At 43.9% G+C, this 21,112-nt stretch overlaps 1 protein-coding gene across 4 annotated transcripts in view; it reads left to right on the top strand.

The window, feature by feature from the left end:
- The window catches only part of DOCK8 (dedicator of cytokinesis 8), a 233,498-nt gene extending 219,463 nt beyond the window's left edge, over positions 1-14,035 (top strand). For all 4 annotated transcript variants that reach the window (XM_070794611.1, XM_019966033.2, XM_070794610.1 and 1 more), the window contains 3 exons: positions 177-283; positions 9,754-9,924; positions 10,299-14,035. In XM_070794611.1, the coding sequence (XP_070650712.1) occupies positions 177-283; positions 9,754-9,924; positions 10,299-10,359 (339 nt within the window). In that variant the 3' untranslated portion in view covers positions 10,360-14,035. The remainder of the gene's footprint in view (positions 1-176; positions 284-9,753; positions 9,925-10,298) is intronic.
- The last annotated feature ends 7,077 nt before the right edge of the window (positions 14,036-21,112 follow it).

The raw sequence follows: 21,112 nt of genomic DNA, 5'->3' as shown, positions 1-21,112 counted from the left end.
AGACTCTTCATAGGGAATCAACATTTTCCTAAGTTCAAGACCTTCCTTGATTTTTTGTTTCAGTTTAACTAACTACAAAATTAAACGTTCAAACTAAGAAGTTGCTCCAACATGTTCTCCCAAGTAATTTCACTTTCTTTCCAACATCAGTAATGTTTTTCACTTTTTTCTATCAGGGACCACTGGAAGTAGCCCAAGTATTTTTGGCTGAAATTCCAGCTGACCCAAAACTTTATCGGCATCACAACAAGTTGAGATTATGCTTTAAGGAATTCATAATGCGGTAAGAGGGGAAATGACTGGGAGTTCAGTAGAGCTGTCGTTCTCAAAGTGTGGTTCCCAGGCCAGCAGCTTCTGCATCCCTTGAGAAATTTGCTAGCGAGGCAGATTCTCAGATACCAGTCAGACACACTGAGTAAGAATTTCCAGAGATGGGGCCCAGCAACCTGTATTTTAACAATGCTCCAGATGATTCGGATGCGTGCTCAGTCTGAGGCCTCTGCAGAGCAACACGACTTGCACTAGTAACTAACAAACTGCACGGTGCTTTCACGTTTATCGTCTCTCACGTGCCCCACAGTCACAGTGTAAATAGAGTAAGTCTTCATTTTACAAAAGAGGAAATGGAGGGTCAGAGATGGGAGATGATTGACTTAAGGTCACACAGCCAGTCAGTAGCAGAGTTGAGTTCACACCAGGTCTTCTGACTCCAAAGAGCCCACACTCCCTTCAGTTTGCTGATATTCCACAGTGCATTAGAGCCTGAGATTTCCTGGCATTGGCAGTCTTTGTAATTTCCCAATATACAATAACTGATTTTTAGAAATGTAAGACACTGCCTCAAACTGAGAGATAGAGTCAAGACTCTGTAACTGGAAGTTTACAAAGCTGTCGTTGCGATGGCAGTTCCCACTGGCAGACAAGCCTCATCTCCACTCTTGAATTCTGCAGTGGAGCTGGCTGCCAGCGCAGCCTGTTGAGCCTAGATAGGAAGTGAGTCTTGGGGCAGTCTTGCAAGCTGCTGCAGTGCAGACCAGTGCAGAACCTTAGAGCAGCATGTAAAGTATAGGAATATCTTTGTTTGGCAGATGGGGTAAAGGAGGCTAAAAGTTAAAGCTTGCTGAATTCAGTGAAAACTCACCAGAATGCTGTCAGGCCAGGTTTCCCTCCTTCCCAGGCTTTAGTGAGGCGAACATAAATTTGCTATGTATAAAGGAGACATTCTTTGTCCTACAGCGAATCACAACTGCTTAGTAATAGGGGTGTGTGTGTGTGTGGCTGTGTATATGTGTATGCACGCATCCATATATGCGTACATACATACACATACAGAAATTATATTTATTGTTTTATATTTTAATTGCTTCCTGTATTTCCTAGCAATTTTGACATTATACCAAAACTAGATATTCTTCAGTAAATACTGCATTTTCATAAAAAAAAAGCCTAGAAGAATATTGGGAGAATGTTTAAAGAATAATGTATTTCCCACATATTTTCATTTAAAATGAGCTATGGGGGGATTCCTCAGCAAACCAGCGGGTAAGGTTCTGTGCTTTCATTGCTGAGGATGCAGGTTCAATCCCTGGGCAGGGAACTAAAATCCCACAAGCCATGCAGTGTAGCCAAAAAAGTAAATAAATAAAAACAGTCAATCTTAGTTTAACAATGAGTTATGGTGAAAGGCTCCTGATGGTGACAGTGACCTGGGCCTCTCTGGACCTCTGCAAGGACCTGTGAAATGGTCAATGAGCACATACACTGGGACTCAGGTGTGATAGTAGTTGTGGGAATGCAGGAGCTGGGTATTCCTCAGCTCCTGACAAGAGGATTTTTATTTGGCTAAACAGCAAAGCTATGCAGCTTGTGCTAAAAACTGTGGAGAGTGCAAGAAATACAGGGTTACGAAGTTCAGAAGAGAAGAGTTGGTTGCAGGCTGGAGTGACTGGGGAAGGCTTTATGGGATAACATTACTGACACCTTGTCTTGAGTATGTAGGTGGTAGGAAGAGGACAACGGGAAGATGGAGCTATTACTGGTAAAGGGACCGACAGGAGCACAAGACGCAGAGGCAGGGGTGTCCTTGGTGCTTCTGGGCTCCTCTGAGCTGGCAAGAGCAGTGCGTTCTGTGGGCACGCCAGCACAGGGAGGAGAGAGCCTGGGAAGACAGTGGTATTGCTAAATAAAGAAGTCTCTGAATAGAATATAAAATGTAAAAGGAAGCTTGCTAAGAGAAGCGATTTTCTGTTTCTTAGTTAAAATGTCCTTATAAATCTACTGAACAAGCATTTCTAATTAGCTCCCAGCCTGAGGACAAGTGACTACAAAGAGAACCAAGGCTGAGTCAAACCAGTCCCAGGCCAGATACACAAAAGGAGATGAATTTTCTTAGGGATGATCCTCTAGCAAAGTCATGTATTAGACTTTTGGTGGTGAAGTTATCTTTCTCCCCAGATGGCCTGCAAAACTGGTTGCTTTCCAAAGTCAAATCCACCATTTAAAATGTTGTTCTCCGACCCTTCCAGTGATTCCTATGGGAAACCAAGCTGTAGTCCTTCCCCTGTGCTGGGTGGGCTGCTGCCCTGTTCTGGGAAAGCCTCAAGAACATCTGTTGGTGCTTTTCAAACATTTGCTGTGCAAACAGATGACCTGGGAATCTTGTTAAAATGCAGACTCTGATTCAGTGGTTCTGGGGTGGGCCTGAGACTCTGCATTTCTAACAAGCTTCCAGGTGCTGCTAAAGCTGCTGATGGAACTGAACTTTGAGCAGAGACTGTAAAGATGTAGAGGTTGCTTGATTGCCCCATCTCACATTTTCTCCTCCCCTCCCCCTCCCCAAGGGCTCCATCCATCAGGTCCTGCCTGTTGTCACTCAGCATTTTCTCGCCTTTCCTCCCTTTAAAACAGTGAACATGCCATTACTTTTACACTTTTTAACAACTGTAGATGCCAGTTCATTCATTCAACAGTTATTGAGCCCACACTTTGTACCAGGCACCACACTACATGTGTGCCGAAGCGAAGTCCTAGTACAAATGAGACAAGGCCACAGGCGATACAGTACTTCTGCTCACTACTTCACTGTCAAAGTCAGAGGACAGTGACTTTCTTTCCACTTTATTTTACATGGATCAGAAGTAGTGGGCGAGACTGTGGGGAAGGTTGCATAACCATATTAAACTATACATTTACAGTTTAATACATAAATGATGATTAAACTCATCAAACTGTACATTTACAAGGGTGAGTTTGATGATCTGTAACTTATACCTTCAACACAAGTAGCAGCTGAGGAAACCTTCCTTTCCTCCATGGCTTAATTGCTTCTCAAGTCCAGTCAGCAAGCTGCGGCTCTGCAATGAATAGAGAAACTGTTCGCTCAGGTTGTCTGTACCAGTGTATTTTCTCCCCCAACTCTGCTGTCTGCAGAGGTGACACAGGAGTGGGAAATGTTTGGGCATGAAAGTGTTCCTGGGTTTGCCTTGAGTGAGCGCCAGCTTCGCAGCAGGCTTAGGCCATAGATATATCAGTAAGCCCAGATTTCCAAGGTGAACATAAATGAGCCTGGAAAAGTGAAAAAGTGTTAGTTGCTCAGTCGTATCTGACTCTCTGTGACTCCACAGACTGTAGCCCGCCAGACTCCTCTGTCCATGGAGTTCTCCAGGCAAGAATACTGGAGTGGGTAGCCATTGCCCTCTCCCGGGGATCCTCCCAACCCAGGGATTGAACCCAGATCTCCCACATTGCAGGCAGACCATGTACCGTCTGAGCCACCAGGGAAGCCCCCTATCAGTAAGCCTTCCGATGCTGACTGCTAATAGCGGAAATGTACGCTCCCGGTTGTACCGCACCTGGGTCCCACTGCTGGGAGGTGGCCTTTCTGACTCAGCTGTGACAGACTGGCTGGAGCGGTAAGGAACCTGGCAGGCTGACCTGCTGCGGCTGATGCTCATCCAGCCAGTGCTGCAGCTCTCCAGATGGTTGCCAAGCTGGGGCCCTGACCCCCTTCTGAATCATCTCCGGGTTTCAGAAGCCAGGATGGAGAGGTACAGCATTCTGTATCCCTCCTTTGCTCCCCAGAGCATGCAGACCATTTAAAACACTGAAATCTGTGCCAGTCTGTATTTTTAATTTTTCTTCTTGTATTTCTTAGCTTAAGCCGCTATAACAAATTATCCCAGATTGAGTAGCTACACAACAGACATTTATTTCTCACAGTGGCAGAGGCTGAGAGACCAAGATTAAGGGGCCAGCAGATTCAGTCGAGGTTCTCCCTCTTGCTGTCTTAACCATCTTCTCACTGTATCCTTACATGGTAGAGAGAAGCAGCAGACAGTTCTCTGGTCTCTTTCTATGAGGGCATTAATTCCATCATATGGGTCCCACCCTTACAGCCTAATTTTAACCTTCATTCCTCCTAAAGGCCCTACCTCCAAATCACATCACATGTGGATCAGGGCTTCAACATGTGGTTTTGGAGGGGACACAACCCTTCAGTCCATAACATGTACACTTTCTTATTCCTATAAAGACTAAATGGTTTTTAAATTTACTTTTATATTTAAAGAAAAGATAGCAGGACTCAATGACACCAGTCCCAGATTGCCTTTAAGGGATATTGTCTCAGATACATCAATAGAGTCTCACTGCACAAATGGTCATAGAGTCTTAAAAGGACTTCTGGTCTGTGAAGAGGAAGGAGAGTGAATTTGTCCAAGTGGCCAAAAAAAAAGCAACTGTGCAGTGTGGGTGATAAAAGAAACAGTTGGTGAAAAGTGATCTGAGTATTTGGTGGGAAAACAAAGCCTTAAATATCATGAGAGGCTGCTCCGGAGCAGGTCTGTGGTGGGAATGTTTGAAGGACTTGTGTCCCTTTTCCAGGGTCACAGAGACCTGTCTCAGTGGGTGTAGGAGGTTTGACAGAAAACTGAGAGCCGAGGAGAGCAGCACACGTGTGCACATGCGCACGCGTGCGCATGCACACACACACACACACACACACCTCTTTGGACCCCACCCCCGCCTGGGTTCTGGGATGTTGCAGAAGGCCCTCAGAATCTGCTTCCAGGTATCAGACTCAAGGTTGGACATATTCCCAAGCCCATAGTCCCAATCTTGCCCCTTAAGAGGAGGAGACAGGGCCACTGTGGCTTACCCAAGGGAGGCACTTCATGGGCCCCTCTGGGGCAGCCCATCCGAGGTGGGTAGGGGTGCTTGGGAACACGGGTAGACCCAGCCGCAGCTGCCCCTTCTGCCCTGGGGTGCGCCCCCTGCCCCCACAGCGCCCTGTACTTTCACACGTGCCTCCCCATCTGTGTGATGCGGACGCCCAGAACTGTGTCTTCTGTTGGACCGTTACCTGCTCTTCGCCCTAAGAGAAGCAGGCCACACTGGCTGCCCAGGACTCCCCACTGGCAGCCACCCAGCCAGGTCTTCAAACACCAAGACCATTTCATCCCCATAAACCCACTGTATAGATGAAAGAAACGAGGTTGAAGGAGACTGTGATTAGCCCAAGGTCACACAGCAGCTAAGTGGCAGAATCAGGAATTAGACTAGTCTCCCAGTGAGACAGGCTTCCCCTGGGGTCTGGGGTTTGGTAGAGGTCAGGCTGGGAGGGAGAAAATGCTGGAGACGGGGTTGGAGAAAGCCACAGGGAGGTGTCCAGCTGAGGTGGCTCTGCCCATGGGACCCTCATATCCTCTGAAGCTCCTCCTGCAAAAAGGCCAGATGTTCTTTTAGCGCCTTGCCCCCAAATAATCCTTCCTTCCCTCAAAGGGCCTGGAACATATGTGTCACTCCAGTCATGGGAGATTAGATCAGTCAAGCCAATCTGATCTTCAGCATCTCTGTCAGATTCTTCCCTCATTGCAGCAGCTCAGGTGGAACTTGCTAAAGTGTTACCGGGAAGATGAGAAAAGCAGAATACCACAAATTGGGACTCCAGAGAGAACAGTTCCAACTTGAGACCAAAACCGCATGCCTGGCTTCTAGCTGGCAGAGCCAGGGTCTTTCCTAGGCAGCATTTGTGGTGTTGGGGTCAGGACTGTGGGCTCTTGAGCCCAGTCACCTGGCCTTAAATACCCACTCTGCCTTAACTAGCTTTGTGACCTTGGGCCAGTTACCCAACCTCAGTTTCCCAAGCTATAAAACGGGAATAAAATAGTAACAACCTCTTAAAGTTAGTATCAAAACAAAGAGAGTCAGTTCATAGAGCTTAGAATAGGACTTGGCACATATGAAGTGACTGATAAATATAAAATTACAGAGCAAATAGAAGTTGGATCTATTTGAGTAGGAAAGAGAATTAATCTGAGTTAAACGTGGATATTATTTACCAATGACTCATCTGCCTCTGTAAGGTTTGTACCATAACACATGATAGGGCTGACAAGACGTTGGCCTGGGAGCATGAGGATCTTGGATTTGCATCCATGTTTTTTGTCTCCAAAGTTATGTGATTCTGGACAGGTTACTTGATCTCTGCATCTTAGTTTCATCAACTGTGAAAAAAAATGGACCGGAATATAAAATCTCTAAAAGTACATCCTCATTCTCACACAGAACAAATAATTTCTACACATGCTAAGCATTTTATATATTTAATTCATTTAACCTTTATAAAAATTTGTGAGGTAGGTTATTATCACCATCCTGTCCCAAGTGAAGAAACTAAGGCATGGAATGCATAAGTAACTTGCCTAATAAGACAATAAGTTGCAAAGCAAGATTCAGAGGTGAGTACTCCAGTTCCAGAGTCTGTCCTCTTAACTATTATGCAGTGCAGTTCTCTCTAGGCACTACATTCAGTTGCTAGTAACAGAGAAAGGAAGTAAGAGTGACTTAAGATAGAAACTTATTTTTCTCTCATATAAAATAAGATCAGAGATAGCCATCCCACAGCTGTGTGTTAGTCACATAAAGTCATCAGAGATCCTGGCTCTTCCCATTCTTTTGCTCTGCTGTCCTGGTTTTAGTGTATCTATCCTCATAGTCACAAAATGGCTGCTAAGGCTCTGGCAATCACAATCACATCCTGTTCATTTCAGGAATAGAAATAAGGAAAGAGCAAACATCTACACTCCTTTTAAGAGCTTTCCTAGTGACTTCATTTTATATCTTATCAGACATCCCTTTTTATAAAGGAGGCTAGGGAATGGAGTTTTCCAGGTGCGTATACCACCTGTGTGTGTGCATAGCCGCTCAGTTTTGTCCAACTCTTTGTGATCCCGTGGACATAGCCTGCCAAGCTTGTCTGTCCATGGAGATTCTCCAGGCAAGAATACTGGAGTGGGTTACTGTGCCTTCCTGCAGGGGATCCTCCCAACCCAAGGATTGAACCCAGGTCTCCCGCATTTGGGTGGATTCTTTGTCTGAGCCATCAGGGAAGCCCAGGTTTACCACCTAGAGTTCTGTTGTTAAGGAAGACAGGGAATGGATGTTGATGAAGCAATTAGCAATTTTTTGTCATACTTAGCGACTGATGGGTGAGCTGTGCTGAAGGAGCATTGCAGAGGAGGGAGGGCAAGAGATCCAGTGGGTGAGGGCTCATGGCCACCCTCTCTGTAGAAAAAACATCTGACTCCTTAGTTAGAGGCCTATGAGAGTTACTCCCCAAAAAACCAGGAACAGTGTTCTGAAAGCACAACTTCCTGTCCTTTCTAGTCCCCATCAGTCTGGTTTTTGTAGGACTCTGCTGAAAAACCCCAGCACATTGACTGTAAGAAAATGCTTGTGTTCAGTGAACTTGTCAACAAAGTGAACAGCAAAGGAGGGGGCCATCTGGAACAGTGGTGTCACTGGCTGCACAGTTGAGATGTTTGTGGACCTAATAAAAGTGTTACAGATAAGACCATTGAAAAAATTATTTGTAATGTACTTATATGATCCTGTATACATTTCCCGAGAGATCTGGCTCTTCTCTAGGAGGGAAATTTAATTCATGGCTCTCTTTCATTTATGAATTTAAATTAACATAATGAAAATTATTTTAATTTTAGTAGGAAAACCTAGAGATTATAATCCAGATGGAAGAAAGAAATACAGATAACATCTATGAAATACTTTGTTATAAAATTTGTTAAAATATAAAGTTACTTTATACAAATATGAGTCTTTTTCATTCTACCTATTAATATATTTGTCTTTTTAAAACACTATGTGTATCTGTAGATATTATGTCTTCTGATAACAAAGATCGTGGAGAGTATAGTTACTTCTGAAGTTTGCAGAGTAGCCCATCCCCAAGTTAGCAATTCACTTCTACAGGCCTCTCATCTGCCAAGGTTACAAAACTGGGCCTTGAAACTGATTTCATTTTACACATGGTGGTAGCTCATAATTGTTAGTTAAGGGGCAATAAAAAAATAATAAGGGGTGATGTAGATTTCTCAGGATTCAAAGACTATATACCTCCCCTTCCTACCTCTTCCCTGAAACCTTTGATATACAACCTTGGGTATACTACAATTTGCTTCAATTAATGTCAGACTTAAAAAATAGGTAAAAATCCAGTTGCAGAAAGCTTCTAGGGTGCATCGAATCAAACTTTTCTTCTAAAGCAGCCTGATTCCATGATGAAGCTGTGTCCATAGGTTTAATGTTGCTTAGGCCAGGTGGCTTTCCCCTGCCCCACAGCTACATGCCACCTGATTACTTTGTCATCCTGAACATGTGTTCAGTGCTAATAGGGAGGATTTGATAGCAAGGCCTGGGTATCCTTGTTGTTGCTGTTCAGTTGCTAAGTCATGTCCCATTGTTTGTTACCCCATAGACTGTAGCCCTCCAGCCTCCTCTGTTCATGGGATTTCCCAGGCAAGAATACTGGAGTGGTTTCCATTTCTTTCTCCAGGGGATCTTCCCTACCAGGGATTGAACCCACATCTCCTGCATTTGCAGGGAAGTTCTTTACCACTGAGTCACCAGGGAGGCCCAGGTATCCCCAGTTACACTACCCAAATCAAGCACCACTATTAGGAAAACAGTTTAAATCATGTTGATCATGGGAATCCAATGCACCTGAATCATACTAATCATTGTTGTAGTTCAGTCACTAAGTCATGTCCAACTCTTTGCGACCCATGGACTACAGCATGCCAGGCTTCCCTGTCCTTCACCATCTCCCAGAGTCTGCTCACATTCATGTCCATTGAGTCGATGATGCCATCCAATCACCTCTGTCACCTCCTTCTCCTACCCTCAGTCTTTCCCAGCATCAGGGTCTTTTTCAATTAGTTGGCTCTTTGCATCAGGTGGCCAAAATATTAGAGCTTCAACTTCAGCATCAGTCCTTCCAATGAATATTCAGAGTTGATTTCCTTTAGGGTTGACTGGTTTGATCTCCTTGCAGTCCAAGGGACTCTCTCTCAAGAGTCTTCTTCGGCACCACAATTCCAAAGCATCAATTCTACTAGTCATTGCATGTCGGCTAAGTTTCAACCATTGTGTTGTCCCTTCAAGGTTTGTTGATAGTAAATTCCCTTGGGTAAAACAGTATAAAAGGAAAGGAAAGGCTTCGTTATGTTTAAATAAGATAATTTTCTTCTTTGGTATGTAACATCCCGCATGGGAGACAGACTCTGGAGCTGGCTTTGCGGTTTATTGACTTTGTGACCTGAGGCGAGTTAGTTAAGCTTTCCATGTCGTAGTTCTTCACTGGAGGTCGTTATGGTTATAGCATACCTGTCTGAGTTAAATATACAAAATTTCTTTGAAATACAACCTCCTTTTCTCCCCCCTGATTTTGCTTCTCAGATGCGGGGAAGCCGTAGAGAAAAACAAACGTCTCATCACGGCAGATCAGAGGGAGTATCAGCAGGAACTCAAGAAGAACTATAACAAGCTGAGAGAGAACCTCCGACCAATGATCGAGCGGAAAATTCCGGAACTCTACAAGCCAATATTCAGAGTTGACAGTCAAAAGAGGTAAGAAGAAGGCAGGGCAGGGTAAAGGACAGTCAGAACTGCAGAGCCCCTGGGGGTGGGCGCGGGCCCTGGAATCAGAGAAGATGCCCGAGCGTGATCTGTCTGCCCTGCTGGCGTCCCGATCCTCCTGCGCCTTCTCCTTGACCTCTCGGGGCCCCTCCGTGTGGCCTTCTGCCAGCATCTTCCCAGGGCCTAATTATTGCCTGGGTTTCTCCTGGCATAGTGCAGAGGCATGGCCGCACTTCCCCTTGCTTACTTATTTACTGAGTTCCCCATGACAGATGTCCTTTTCTAGTGAATGATTTTCCCCCTCCCTCTCTTTAAAAGGCTAACTGATCTTTCTTTCCTCTGTTCTCTTCCCTCCTTAATTTCAGAGACTCCTTCCACAGATCTAGTTTCAGGAAATGTGAAACCCAGTTGTCACAGGGCAGCTAAGAAAAACTATCCTCACCCAGGAAGACTGGAGGCTCTGTGACCCTGGAGAAGGACCCGCTGGTGCCTAAAACAGGATATTTGCCACACAGGACACACCACACACTCCCTGAGCGGATGTACTCTGAAAGCTTTGGGACCCAAGTGACTGTGGGAGTTATACGCAAATAGGGTGCGACCAGACTTCAGACATTTGGCAGATGGAGATGCTGGAGGCTGGTTCATCAGGGGTGCCTGTGTTATTTGTTAAGGCGTGCTTTTTCACATAATTGTACAAAACAAGGCATAAATAACATCTCCTGCTGAGTGGTCAGGCACTGCCTAGCCAAGGGATGACTTCCTCCCATCTGTTTTTTAATTTAACCTGTATTTAGATAAATCCAAATTGCTCAAGGGAAAATGAAAAAGTTGTCCACCGACCTATTCAGAGTGAACTTGTCCCATCCCCTTTTTATGGGAAAAGCTGAGCTTGTTGGAGTACAAACATTCCAATGACTCTGTGAGGGGAGGGCCCACTAGAAATCTTAAGATCATGAAGGCTGGAAATCCGGGGATCGATTATTTGTGGACTTGCTTCCCTTTGGTAACGGTGGACTCATTGTTGTACAGTTATTTTTGCTTTCTTGTTCTGTTACGTTGTTAATTTAACACACGTTAGAGAGGTGCACACTCCAGCACTGATGGAGGAGATAAATGGTACTCTGAGTGACCCGCTCAAAGTTGTAGATGCTGCATTTACTAACATCGAAACAATTCTCCTCTAAAGCTTGGCTTTTTTTTTTTCTTACACTCACTCTTGTATCCCTTTTTATTCTGTTCTCTGGGACCAAGTTTATTTTTATAAAAGAATAATACTTCTGCTTTCATTTCTGAACATTGAGCTGTCCGTCAGCATGTGTACATCAGCTAGAGAATATATTCAGCTTTGGATTCTTTGGACAAAGATGAACAAAGTTATTATTTGATAATTAAATTATATATATTTTTAATATGACTGATTACCTTGACTGGTACTGAAAACATAATAAGAATTGCAAGCAAAATGTTTCCTTTTACCACTTGTCTTTTTTGATTTTGACAACTCACAACTCTTTGGTAAAGCATTTCAGAGAAGAAGAAAGATGCCTAATTATGGCCTTGGTCAAACTGCTATCCAGGGTCACTCACACCTCATATATAATATTTAGTCTTGGTGGTCATGAGAGAGAATTTTGTTTGGATATCACAGAACTTTTTCGTTTATATCATCAGGTATGCATGAATTTATATTCTGAAAGAGGACATTTTTCTTTTAATTACTGAAACTTAACTAGTTTACATGGCAGACCTTTTGTTCTTTAGCCATTTGGGGAAGAACTCTTCCTAAAGTATATGATGTATTTAATTGTTTTCTTAAATGAGTACATATGACATGCTTTAGTTCCATGTGTTGTTTAGTATTTTCTGTTTGGGAGACACTGGGTGGAGATCAAGGTCAAAGAATATTGTCACTGCCCTCCAGAGCCCCTCGGGTTAGTGAGGAAGAGCATCTGTATGGCTGTAGCCATAATTCACCGCAGACTACAAGAGGCAGTGTGGAATATAAACTTTTCTCAGTGACTCGAGAGTGGCCATTTTTATCAACTCCAATTATATAGTGCCTTCAGATATAATAAGGGTTAGGTGCTAAGTCATGTAGAGCTGGCTTTTAACTCTAAGGGTCCTAAAATCCTGTGACCTAAAATATTCCAGATTAAATGTCCCCTGCGTTCACTTTCCGGAGAAAGCAATGGCACCCCACTCCAGTGCTCTTGCCTGGAAAATCCCATGGATGGAGGAGCCTGGTAGCCTGCAGTCCATGGGGTCGTGAAGAGTCAGACACGACTGAGCGACTTCACTTTCACTTTTTCACTTTCATGCATTGGAGAAGAAAATGGCAACCCACTCCAGTGTTCTTGCCTGGAGAATCCCAGGGACGGGGGAGCCTGGTGGGCTGCCGTCTATGGGGTCGCACAGAGTCAGACACAACTGAAGAGACTTAGTAGCAGTAGTAGTAGCTTTCACTTTCAGTCTCTCTTGTGCTACAGTGGGTACCGCACGTTTCATAGGTACAAAAACTTGTGTTCACTGTTGCATTCCTGTCTCCTGGCCTAGAACTCAACACACAAAAGACACTTAATAAACATATGTTGAATAATTAAATGAATGACTGTGAGTAGGCCTGCTTCTAGACCAGCACTGTCCAATAGAAATATAATATGAGCTGCATATGTTATTTTAAATTTTCTGGTAGCTACATTAAAAAATCAGGAAAAGAAACAAGTGACATTAATTTTCACAATACATTTCATTTAACCAATATATACAAAATATTATCAATATGTACTCAATATAAAAATTATTGACAAGGTATTTTACATTCCTTTTTTCATACTAAGCCTTCAAAATTTGTATGTATGTATTTTATACTTACAGATTTTATACTTTACACCTAATCTCAGTTTTAAGTTCAGCCACATTTCAGGTGCTCGTAGCCAGATGTGACTAGTGGCTACTATATTGGATGGTACAATTCTAGAAACTCTCAAATTTTATGATATGATGCCTCTGATCTGTGTGCTCAGATCATAGAATGGCAAAATAGGAATAGTGTCTAGAGTAAGAAAAAAATTCTGACTGCGAGCCCACGGGCTTACCTAGAAGTGAAGCTGGTAGAGCTGGCAAGTATGAACTCGTCACACTGGTTTAACTCACACTCTTCTTGAACTAACCCTGGCTCTTTTCTCAGCTCCAGATAGTTTAGTTGTTCTGTGGGGGTGTGCTCTGTTGTTTCTGACTCTCTGCGACCCTGTGGACTGTAGCCTGTCAGATGCTTCTGTCCATGGAGTTTCCAAGCAAGAATACTGAAGTGAGTTATTATTTCCTACTCCAGGGGAGTTGTTCTTTCTGTAATGGTTATAAGTGAAGTGGAGGCATTGCACTTACCCGAGTAATGGCATAAACAAAGAACTTGCACGTTGGTCCTCTGATTGATGATGATGAGTGATAGTCGCTCAGTCCTGTCCGACTCTTTGTGACCCCATGGACTGCAGCCTGCCAGGCTCCTCTGCCCATGGGATTCTCATGGCAAGAAAACTAGAGTGGGTTGCCATTTCCTTCTCCAATGATTATGTATCCTAAATAGGGGATTAAGAAAGAAGCATTTCAGACATTCCTAAGAGTAAAGCAGATTAGGCCTTTTGTGTCCTGAAAGTTAGAGAAAGCTGCTATGCGGTGATAGCCCATTTGATTTTACTTTGCAAACTTCTATACAAGCTTATGGGAGAAACCTTCTGATTAGCTTCATGCCTCCTTTCCTGTAACAAGGTGTTGAGTGCAACTGTCACCAGCTCTTAAGAATCTCAGGAAAGTGAAACCTGAATTTATTGAGTAGACCTGATTGGGTTTGTCTTAAATGCCATAATGCTATTCACTAAGAAGTCCTTTCCATAACAATACATTAGTTATAAAAGCAAAAACTTTTAGACCTGTCACTGATAATTGTGTTTGCAAGTATGTTTGCAAAGACAGGGAGCTTTTGTTTTGCTTTAAATGTATTTTTAAATGCTTGTTATCTCAAATGTTGTAATGCTGCTACTAACTAAGTATTTTGCAAAAAAAAAAAAGACTAAAACTAAAGTTTCTCATATATTGCTGTGTATGTCTGCAGTAACCAGTGTACTCTTTTTTGGATTTAAAGCAGTGTTTCTCAATCTTTTCCACATTTTGGGTGTAAATGTTATCTACTAAGGCATAATGTAACAGCCAGCCAGCCCCTAAACTCGTTAATGTAACACAGCAGCAAACGACACCTGAGGCAGTTCCAGTGGATTAGATCAGTTTAGATGGGCAGCGTGACTTACGGTCTTGCATGGGAGGTTGCAATCAAGACACTGGCCAGAGCTGCTTTCATCTGAAGGTTTGACTGAAGCTGGAGGATTCTGTTCCAAGGTGGCTCATTCATAACTTTAGAGAGTTGATGCTGGTCATTGATGGGAGGCCTCAGTTCTTCTGCCTGTGGACCTCAACCCCTTCTGCGTGGGTACTCACCGACTTCCCCCCAGAATGAGCAGTTCAGAAGCAAGCCAAAAGTGGCAGTGTCCTTTATGACCTAGTCTCAGAAATCATACTCCCTCATGTCTGCCATATTCTAGTTTTCAGAAGCAAGTCACAAAGTTCAGTTCACTTTCAAGGAGAGGAGTAGCAGGCTCTACCTTTGGAATGGAGCAGTCTTATAAAATTTTTGAACATATTCTAAAATCACCATAACGGGGCACATTAAAAATTTGCATTTGTTGTCTCACTGGGGTAAATGCACAAAGCTACTTGCTTCCAGAGATGACCATCCCTGGCACTCTGGCTGTTCTGAGCCCCTCCCACGGGCTGGGGTCATCATGCTCAAGTAATATCTATAACTCAGCTAACAGGTACACCATGGCACCCCATTTAGGAAGCCTTAGCCTAAGGATAGTACTTAGCTGGCAATCTTTTGTAACGGACAGAAAACCAAACTCGAATCAGTGTTTTCAAAGGGGATAGTGGAGTTAATTGGCTCACTCAATAGATTAACCCAGATGTAGAATTGGTTCAGACCCATCTGGATTCAAGACCCATACCCCATGTCCTGGGCCCATCTTTCATCTTTTGATTTCTCTTATTTGGCTCCATCCTCAGGCTTTCAGCAGTGCTCCCTGAAAATTCCAGGCTTATCCATCATGAAAAAGGCAATTGTGAGCCTCACAACCTCACACAACTAAGCTCCACAAAGAAAAGAGATTTTGTGTTCCAGGATTCCGAGGCAAAGTCTTTGGGTTCACTCTGATCGGAGTGGCTTAAGCTGAGCAAGGTCTCCCCTCACAGCAGAAGCAGGATGAATATCAACTCCAACCACAAGGCCACTGATAGAGAGACTAGTGGTTTCTCAGGTAACCAGGAAGAAAGAGGGAAAGAACCACAACAAAGCATTCTCCCTGCAGAACATTTCTTTCTCTTTAGTCGCTAAGTTGTGTCCGACTCTTGCGACTCCATGGACTGTAGCCTGCTAGACTCCTCTGTCCATGGGATTCTCCAGGCAAGAATATTGGAGTGGGTTGCCATTTCCTTCTCCAGGAGACCTTTCCAACCAAGGGATCGAACCTGGTCTCCTGCACTGCAGGCAGATTCTTTACCAACTGAGCTATGAAGGAAGCCCGCAGGATATTTGCTTTAAGGTAAATGCATTCAGAAGAAGAAACTTAAACTTGTCTGGCAATCAGGAGTACAGCTTATTTCATTTCATGTTCACAACCATTGACCTAGAAGCACCTTCTCTAGGAGGGGAGATGCAAGGGGATAAACAGTACATGAAGGAGGACCAGGAGCTAACCCTATCCTGAAAGAGTGGGGAGTAGGACAGATGGATGTGGGCAGTTTTGCTACATCAGGAATTGATCCTCTAGAATGTCTTGCCAAAAATGATGCAAATGACCAAGAATCAAAACAGCTGGGAGGGACATTGGGAGAAAAGTGAGAGCAAAAGGGAAACGGAATAAATTAGGTTTGAATGGAAAAAGTCAAGCATCAAAACTATGTCTTTCATCATAGTATGCTCAGAGCCTGGCCCATCATGGGTGCTCAAAAAGTGTTTGTAAGTGATGTCAGTCCTAAAGGAAATCAACCTTTGTTTTTCATTGGAAGGACTGATGCTGAAGCTGAAGCTCCATTACTTTGACTACCGGACGTGAAGAGCCAACTAATTGGAAAAGACCCTGATGCTGAGAAAGATAGGAGGCAAAAGGAGGAGGGGATGGCAGAGGATGAGACGGTCAGATAGCATCACTGACTCAATGGACATGAATCTGGATAATCTCCGAGAGATAGTGGAGGACAGGGGAGCCTGTCATGCTGCAGTCCATGGGGTTGCAAAGAGCCAGACACAACTTAGCAACCAAACAACAACTGAATGAAGGTGGCCATCAGCGATGATTTCTGTCAGACTGTTCCTTTTCTGCATCTCTGGGTGAAAAGCACCAAACAGGGAAGACAATTAGGGTCAACTCACCCCTGAGGAATAGCCTTCTATTCCCTCTTGACTTTATCTATTATGAATGCATGGGCAAGAATTAAGAGGGTTTCCCCTCCTTTTCTGCCATTTTCCCTTAAATCACCTTAGACCTTATCCTTAATAGGAATCACAGAGCCTGGTTAAAAAACCAAAGCTCTGATGGTCGCTATGTTTTCTGCCATAGTATGACTAGAGGAAGTTCAGCATAGCCTCCGTTGAAGACCATATGGAGAGCGGTCAGTCCACATTCCTGATCCTTAAGGCCTTGACGCTCCCGCACATCTTGGGGAGGCAGAGCTCTCTCTCAAATGACGCTACTGAGTCCAGCGCAGTTCCTGCTCTCATGATGATCTCTGTGGCGTTAGCTTAGTAGCTTAATGATTTTCACCTTTGCCATTTTTCCCATATATTGGAAGGTGGCAAATCACTGGTAGCCTGGATAAGGGAGTGATTGACATGGTGGCAGAGCTCTAAAGGATACAACTGAGAAATCAGTTCTCTTGTCCCTTATCATTTCCTTTATGCAATAAGAGAACATGGCATGGATGAACAAATTGTTCTGTTATCCAACAAGATTACTAGGGTGATTAGTGAGATTTAAAAAAAGAAAGACTACATGACTGTCAAAGGTTTCTGCAGCAAGGAGCAGAAGTTCTACTTTCTTACTCTTCTACTTTCTACTCCTGCAACTGCCAAGTCACTATACCTCTCCAAGTTTCAGGTTTTTTCACTGCAAAATAGGGATGCATTGCTCCATCTTCTTTCATCCTATTGAGGAAATCCAGTGAGACAATTACTGTATGGAAACGTGTTTTGGAAACTCGAAAGTGCTGCCCCAAATGTAAGGAAACACTATTTATAATCGACACATCTAGAAAGTTTACACATGTTGTATTCACTGCTGGAAACATTTATCAAAAGCAGGCCAAAGTGCAGGCAGGACAGAGACCTGATTTATCAGAAAATAAATGCCTAGTCTATTCAACTTGCAGTGCCGGTTTACATGATCTGGCCAAGGCCAGCAGCAAGGGCCCTCAGGGTGGAAGAAGAAAGGGTATTGGTGGAACCTAGAGGGTACACAGGGGCGCTTGGAAACCCAGTCCAACCTGGCTTCACTTCTCCTCCTGTTTCCAGTGCATTCCTCTAGAAGGTAAATACAAGGATTCCAATAGCCCACCTGTGTCCCCCAGCCTGTAAGCACTCCCTGAGGGTATCAAATCACGCCAACTTCCGCTTGAAACAAAGCTACTGAGTGGCAAGGTTCCCTGATAGGAAGAGAGAAAAAAGAGAGGACTTGGCAGCCAGGACAAATCTGCAGTGAATAAGCTGACATTGGAGAAGGAAATGGCAACCCACTCCAGTATTCTTGCCTGGAGAATCCCATGGACAGAGGAGCCTGGCAGGCTACAGTCCATGGGGTTGCAAAGAGTCGGAGACAACTGAAGCAGCAGAGCACAAGCTGACATTGCTTGTTTAGAAGCCCAGTGTTAGTCTGCTTGCTCCACTCCATTGGCTCCACTTTGCAGCTAAACACAGACGTCATCAGACACATATCAAGCAAAAGGTTTCTAAAGAGGATTGCATGGAGCCCAGCAGCTGATTAGGAAACTTAATGGTCCTAATCCACAGAGAACTGAATACAAGACACCCCAGCAAAACAGCTGTTTACATACCACTTAGAGGACTTCCCTGGTGCTTCAGCCCATGGTGCTGCGAAGAGTCAGACATGACTTAGCAACTGAGCAACAAAAACAACAGTGGATAATAATCCACCTGCCAACGCAGGGGACACAGTTCAATCCCTCATCTGGGAAGATCCCACATGCCCTGGAGCAACTAAGCCTGTGTGCCGCAACTAGTGAAAGCTGCAGTTTCTGAAGCCCGTGTGCCAAGAGCCTGTGCTCTGCAACAAGAGAAGCCACCACAATAAGAAACCTGAGCACCCACAACTACAGAGTATCCCCCTGCTCACCATCACTAGAGAAAGCCCACACACTGCAAGGATGACCCAGCATAGCCAAAAATAAAATAAATGAATAATTTGAAAAAATATGGCTTAGAGAAATCAAGCCCCGCCCAGGAGGTTTTGCTGTGTGTGCGCACATGTTGGGTGTCTTCTTGATGACATCAGGAGCAGAAAGGCGCTTCAGGCCATCTGGCAGTGAGTAGCTAAAAATTTGGGAAGGGGAGATGCTGCAGAGTATCAAGGGGGGATTCTTGGAGGCCCAGCTACCTTTTTACTCATGAATTGTGAAGCTGCAGGATAAAGAATTCAAAATGGGAATCAAGTAAAGTAATAGCGCAAAGTGGGCTCCTTCCCAGGCCCCCTCCAGCTGGAGGAACCCAGAAGGTGCAGCTAAATGCGTACTGGGGTTGAAAGGGTGGGAGGAAGCGTGTGTTGGGAGTGAGGGTGTCTAGTCAAGTCTCCTGAGCGGACCCTCCACCTGGCCTAGACTAGTTGCCACCTGCCTGAACTCTGAATCTTTCGGCAAGCCCATACAGTGGAGAGAGTAAGCTGGGCAGGCTTTCCTGCGACTACGGAGACGTGACACAGCCTCTGTCTTAACTCCTGCTGGGCACTTGTGTGCAAACAGCTATGGTCGCAGTTTGAAAGGGTCCCAACCCTCCATTATGCCTGAGCTCCAGCTTGGAACCCAGCTGCAGGGTAATCCCCACCCATACTTGTTTCTGCTTTTTCACCATCCCTCATTGCCCCCTCCCTCTCTGTTTTTTTTTTTTTCTGAGTGTAAGACTGTCCCTTCCACTTGACTGGAAGTTCCTTGAGACTAGGACTTATCCCTTTGATCAGTGAAGAGATCGATGATCATGAAGTTCTTATTCAAATAGACACCAGCTGCTGGGTAGTAAAGATGGACCTATGCCTAGTCCTTGGATGATTCTTATCATATAAAGTACATGCCACAAAAACAGAAACATAGACCAATGGAACAAGACAGAAAGCCCAGAAATAAACCCACGCACCTATGGGTACCTTATTTTTGACAAAGGAGGCAAGGATATACAATGGGGCAAAGACAGCCTCTTCAATAGATGGTGCTGGGAAAACTGGACAGCCGCATGTAAAAGAATGAAATTAGAACACTTCCTAACACCAGACACAAAAATAAACTCAAAATGGGTTAAAGACCTAAATATAAGACCAGAAACTATAAAACTCCTAGAGGAAAACATAGGCAGAACACTCGATGACATAAATCAAAGCAAGGTCCTCTATGACCCACCTCCTAGAGTAATGGAAATAAAAGCAAAAGTAAACAAGGAGGACCTGATTAAACTTAAAAGCTTTCGCACAGCAAAAGAAACTATAAGCAAAGTGAAAAGACAACCCTCAGAATGGGAGAAAATAATAGCAAATGAAACAACTGACAAAGGATTAATTTCCAAAATATACAAACAGCTCATACAACTCAATACCAGAAAAACAACCCAATCAAAAAGTGGGGAAAATACCTAAACAGACATTTCTCCAAAGAAGACATACAGATGGCTAACAAACACATGAAAAGATGCTCAACATCACTCATTACTAGAGAAATGCAAATCAAAATTACAATGAGATATCACCTCACACTGGTCAGAATGGCCCTCATCAAAAAGTCTACAAACAACAAACGCTGGAGAGGGTGTGGAGAAGGGAATGCTCCTGCACTGTTGGTGGGAATGTAAATTGATACAGTCACTATGGAAGACCGTATGGAGATTCCTTAAAATGCTAGGAATAAAACTACCATATGACTCCTAGCCATACACCCTGAGGAGACCAAAATTGAAAAAGATACGTGTATCCTATTGTTCATTGCAGCACTACTTACGATAGCTAGAACATGGAAGCAATGTAGATGTCCATTGACAGATGAATGGATAAAGAAATTGTGCTACATATACACAAAGGAATATTACTCAGCCATAAAAAGGAATGCATTTGAGTCAGTTCTAATGATGTGTATGAACCTAGAACCTACTATGCAGAGTGAAGTAAGTCATAAAGAAAGAGAAATATCATATTCTAATGCATATATACAGAATCTAGAAAAATGGTACTGAAGAATTTATTTACAGGACAGCAATGGAGAAACAGACATAGAGAATAGACTTATGGACATTGAGAGAGGGGAGGAGAGGGTGAGATGTAGGAAAGAGTAATATGGAAACTTATATTACCATATGTAAAACACATAGCCAACGGGAACTTGCTTTATGGCTCAGGAAACTCAAACAGGGCTCTGTATCAACCTAGAGGGGTGGGATGGGGAGGAAGACAGGAGGGAGGCTTAAAAAGGAGGGGACATATGTATTCCTATGGCTGATTCATGTTGAGGTTTGACAGAAAACAACAAAATTCTGTAAACCAGTTCAGTTCAGTGCAGTTGCTCAGTCATGTCTGACTCTGCGACCCCATGGACTGCAGCACACCAGGCTTCCTGTCCATCATCAACTCCCAAAGTTTACTCAAACTCATATCCATTGAGTTGGTGATGCCATCCAACCATCTCATCCTCTGTCATCCCTTCTCCTCCCACCTTCAATCTTCCCCAGCATCAGGATCTTCTCCAATGAGTCAGCCCTTTGCATCAGGTGGCCAAAGTATTGGAGTTTCAGCTCAAGATGAAAATTCCAATGAGTATTCAGGACTATTTTCCTTTAGAAGGGACTGGTTGGATCTCCTTGATGTCC

Source organism: Bos indicus, chromosome 8 (genome assembly GCF_029378745.1).
Source record: "Bos indicus isolate NIAB-ARS_2022 breed Sahiwal x Tharparkar chromosome 8, NIAB-ARS_B.indTharparkar_mat_pri_1.0, whole genome shotgun sequence".
Lineage (NCBI taxonomy): Eukaryota > Metazoa > Chordata > Mammalia > Artiodactyla > Bovidae > Bos > Bos indicus.
This window is presented reverse-complemented; position numbering and strand designations above follow the sequence as displayed.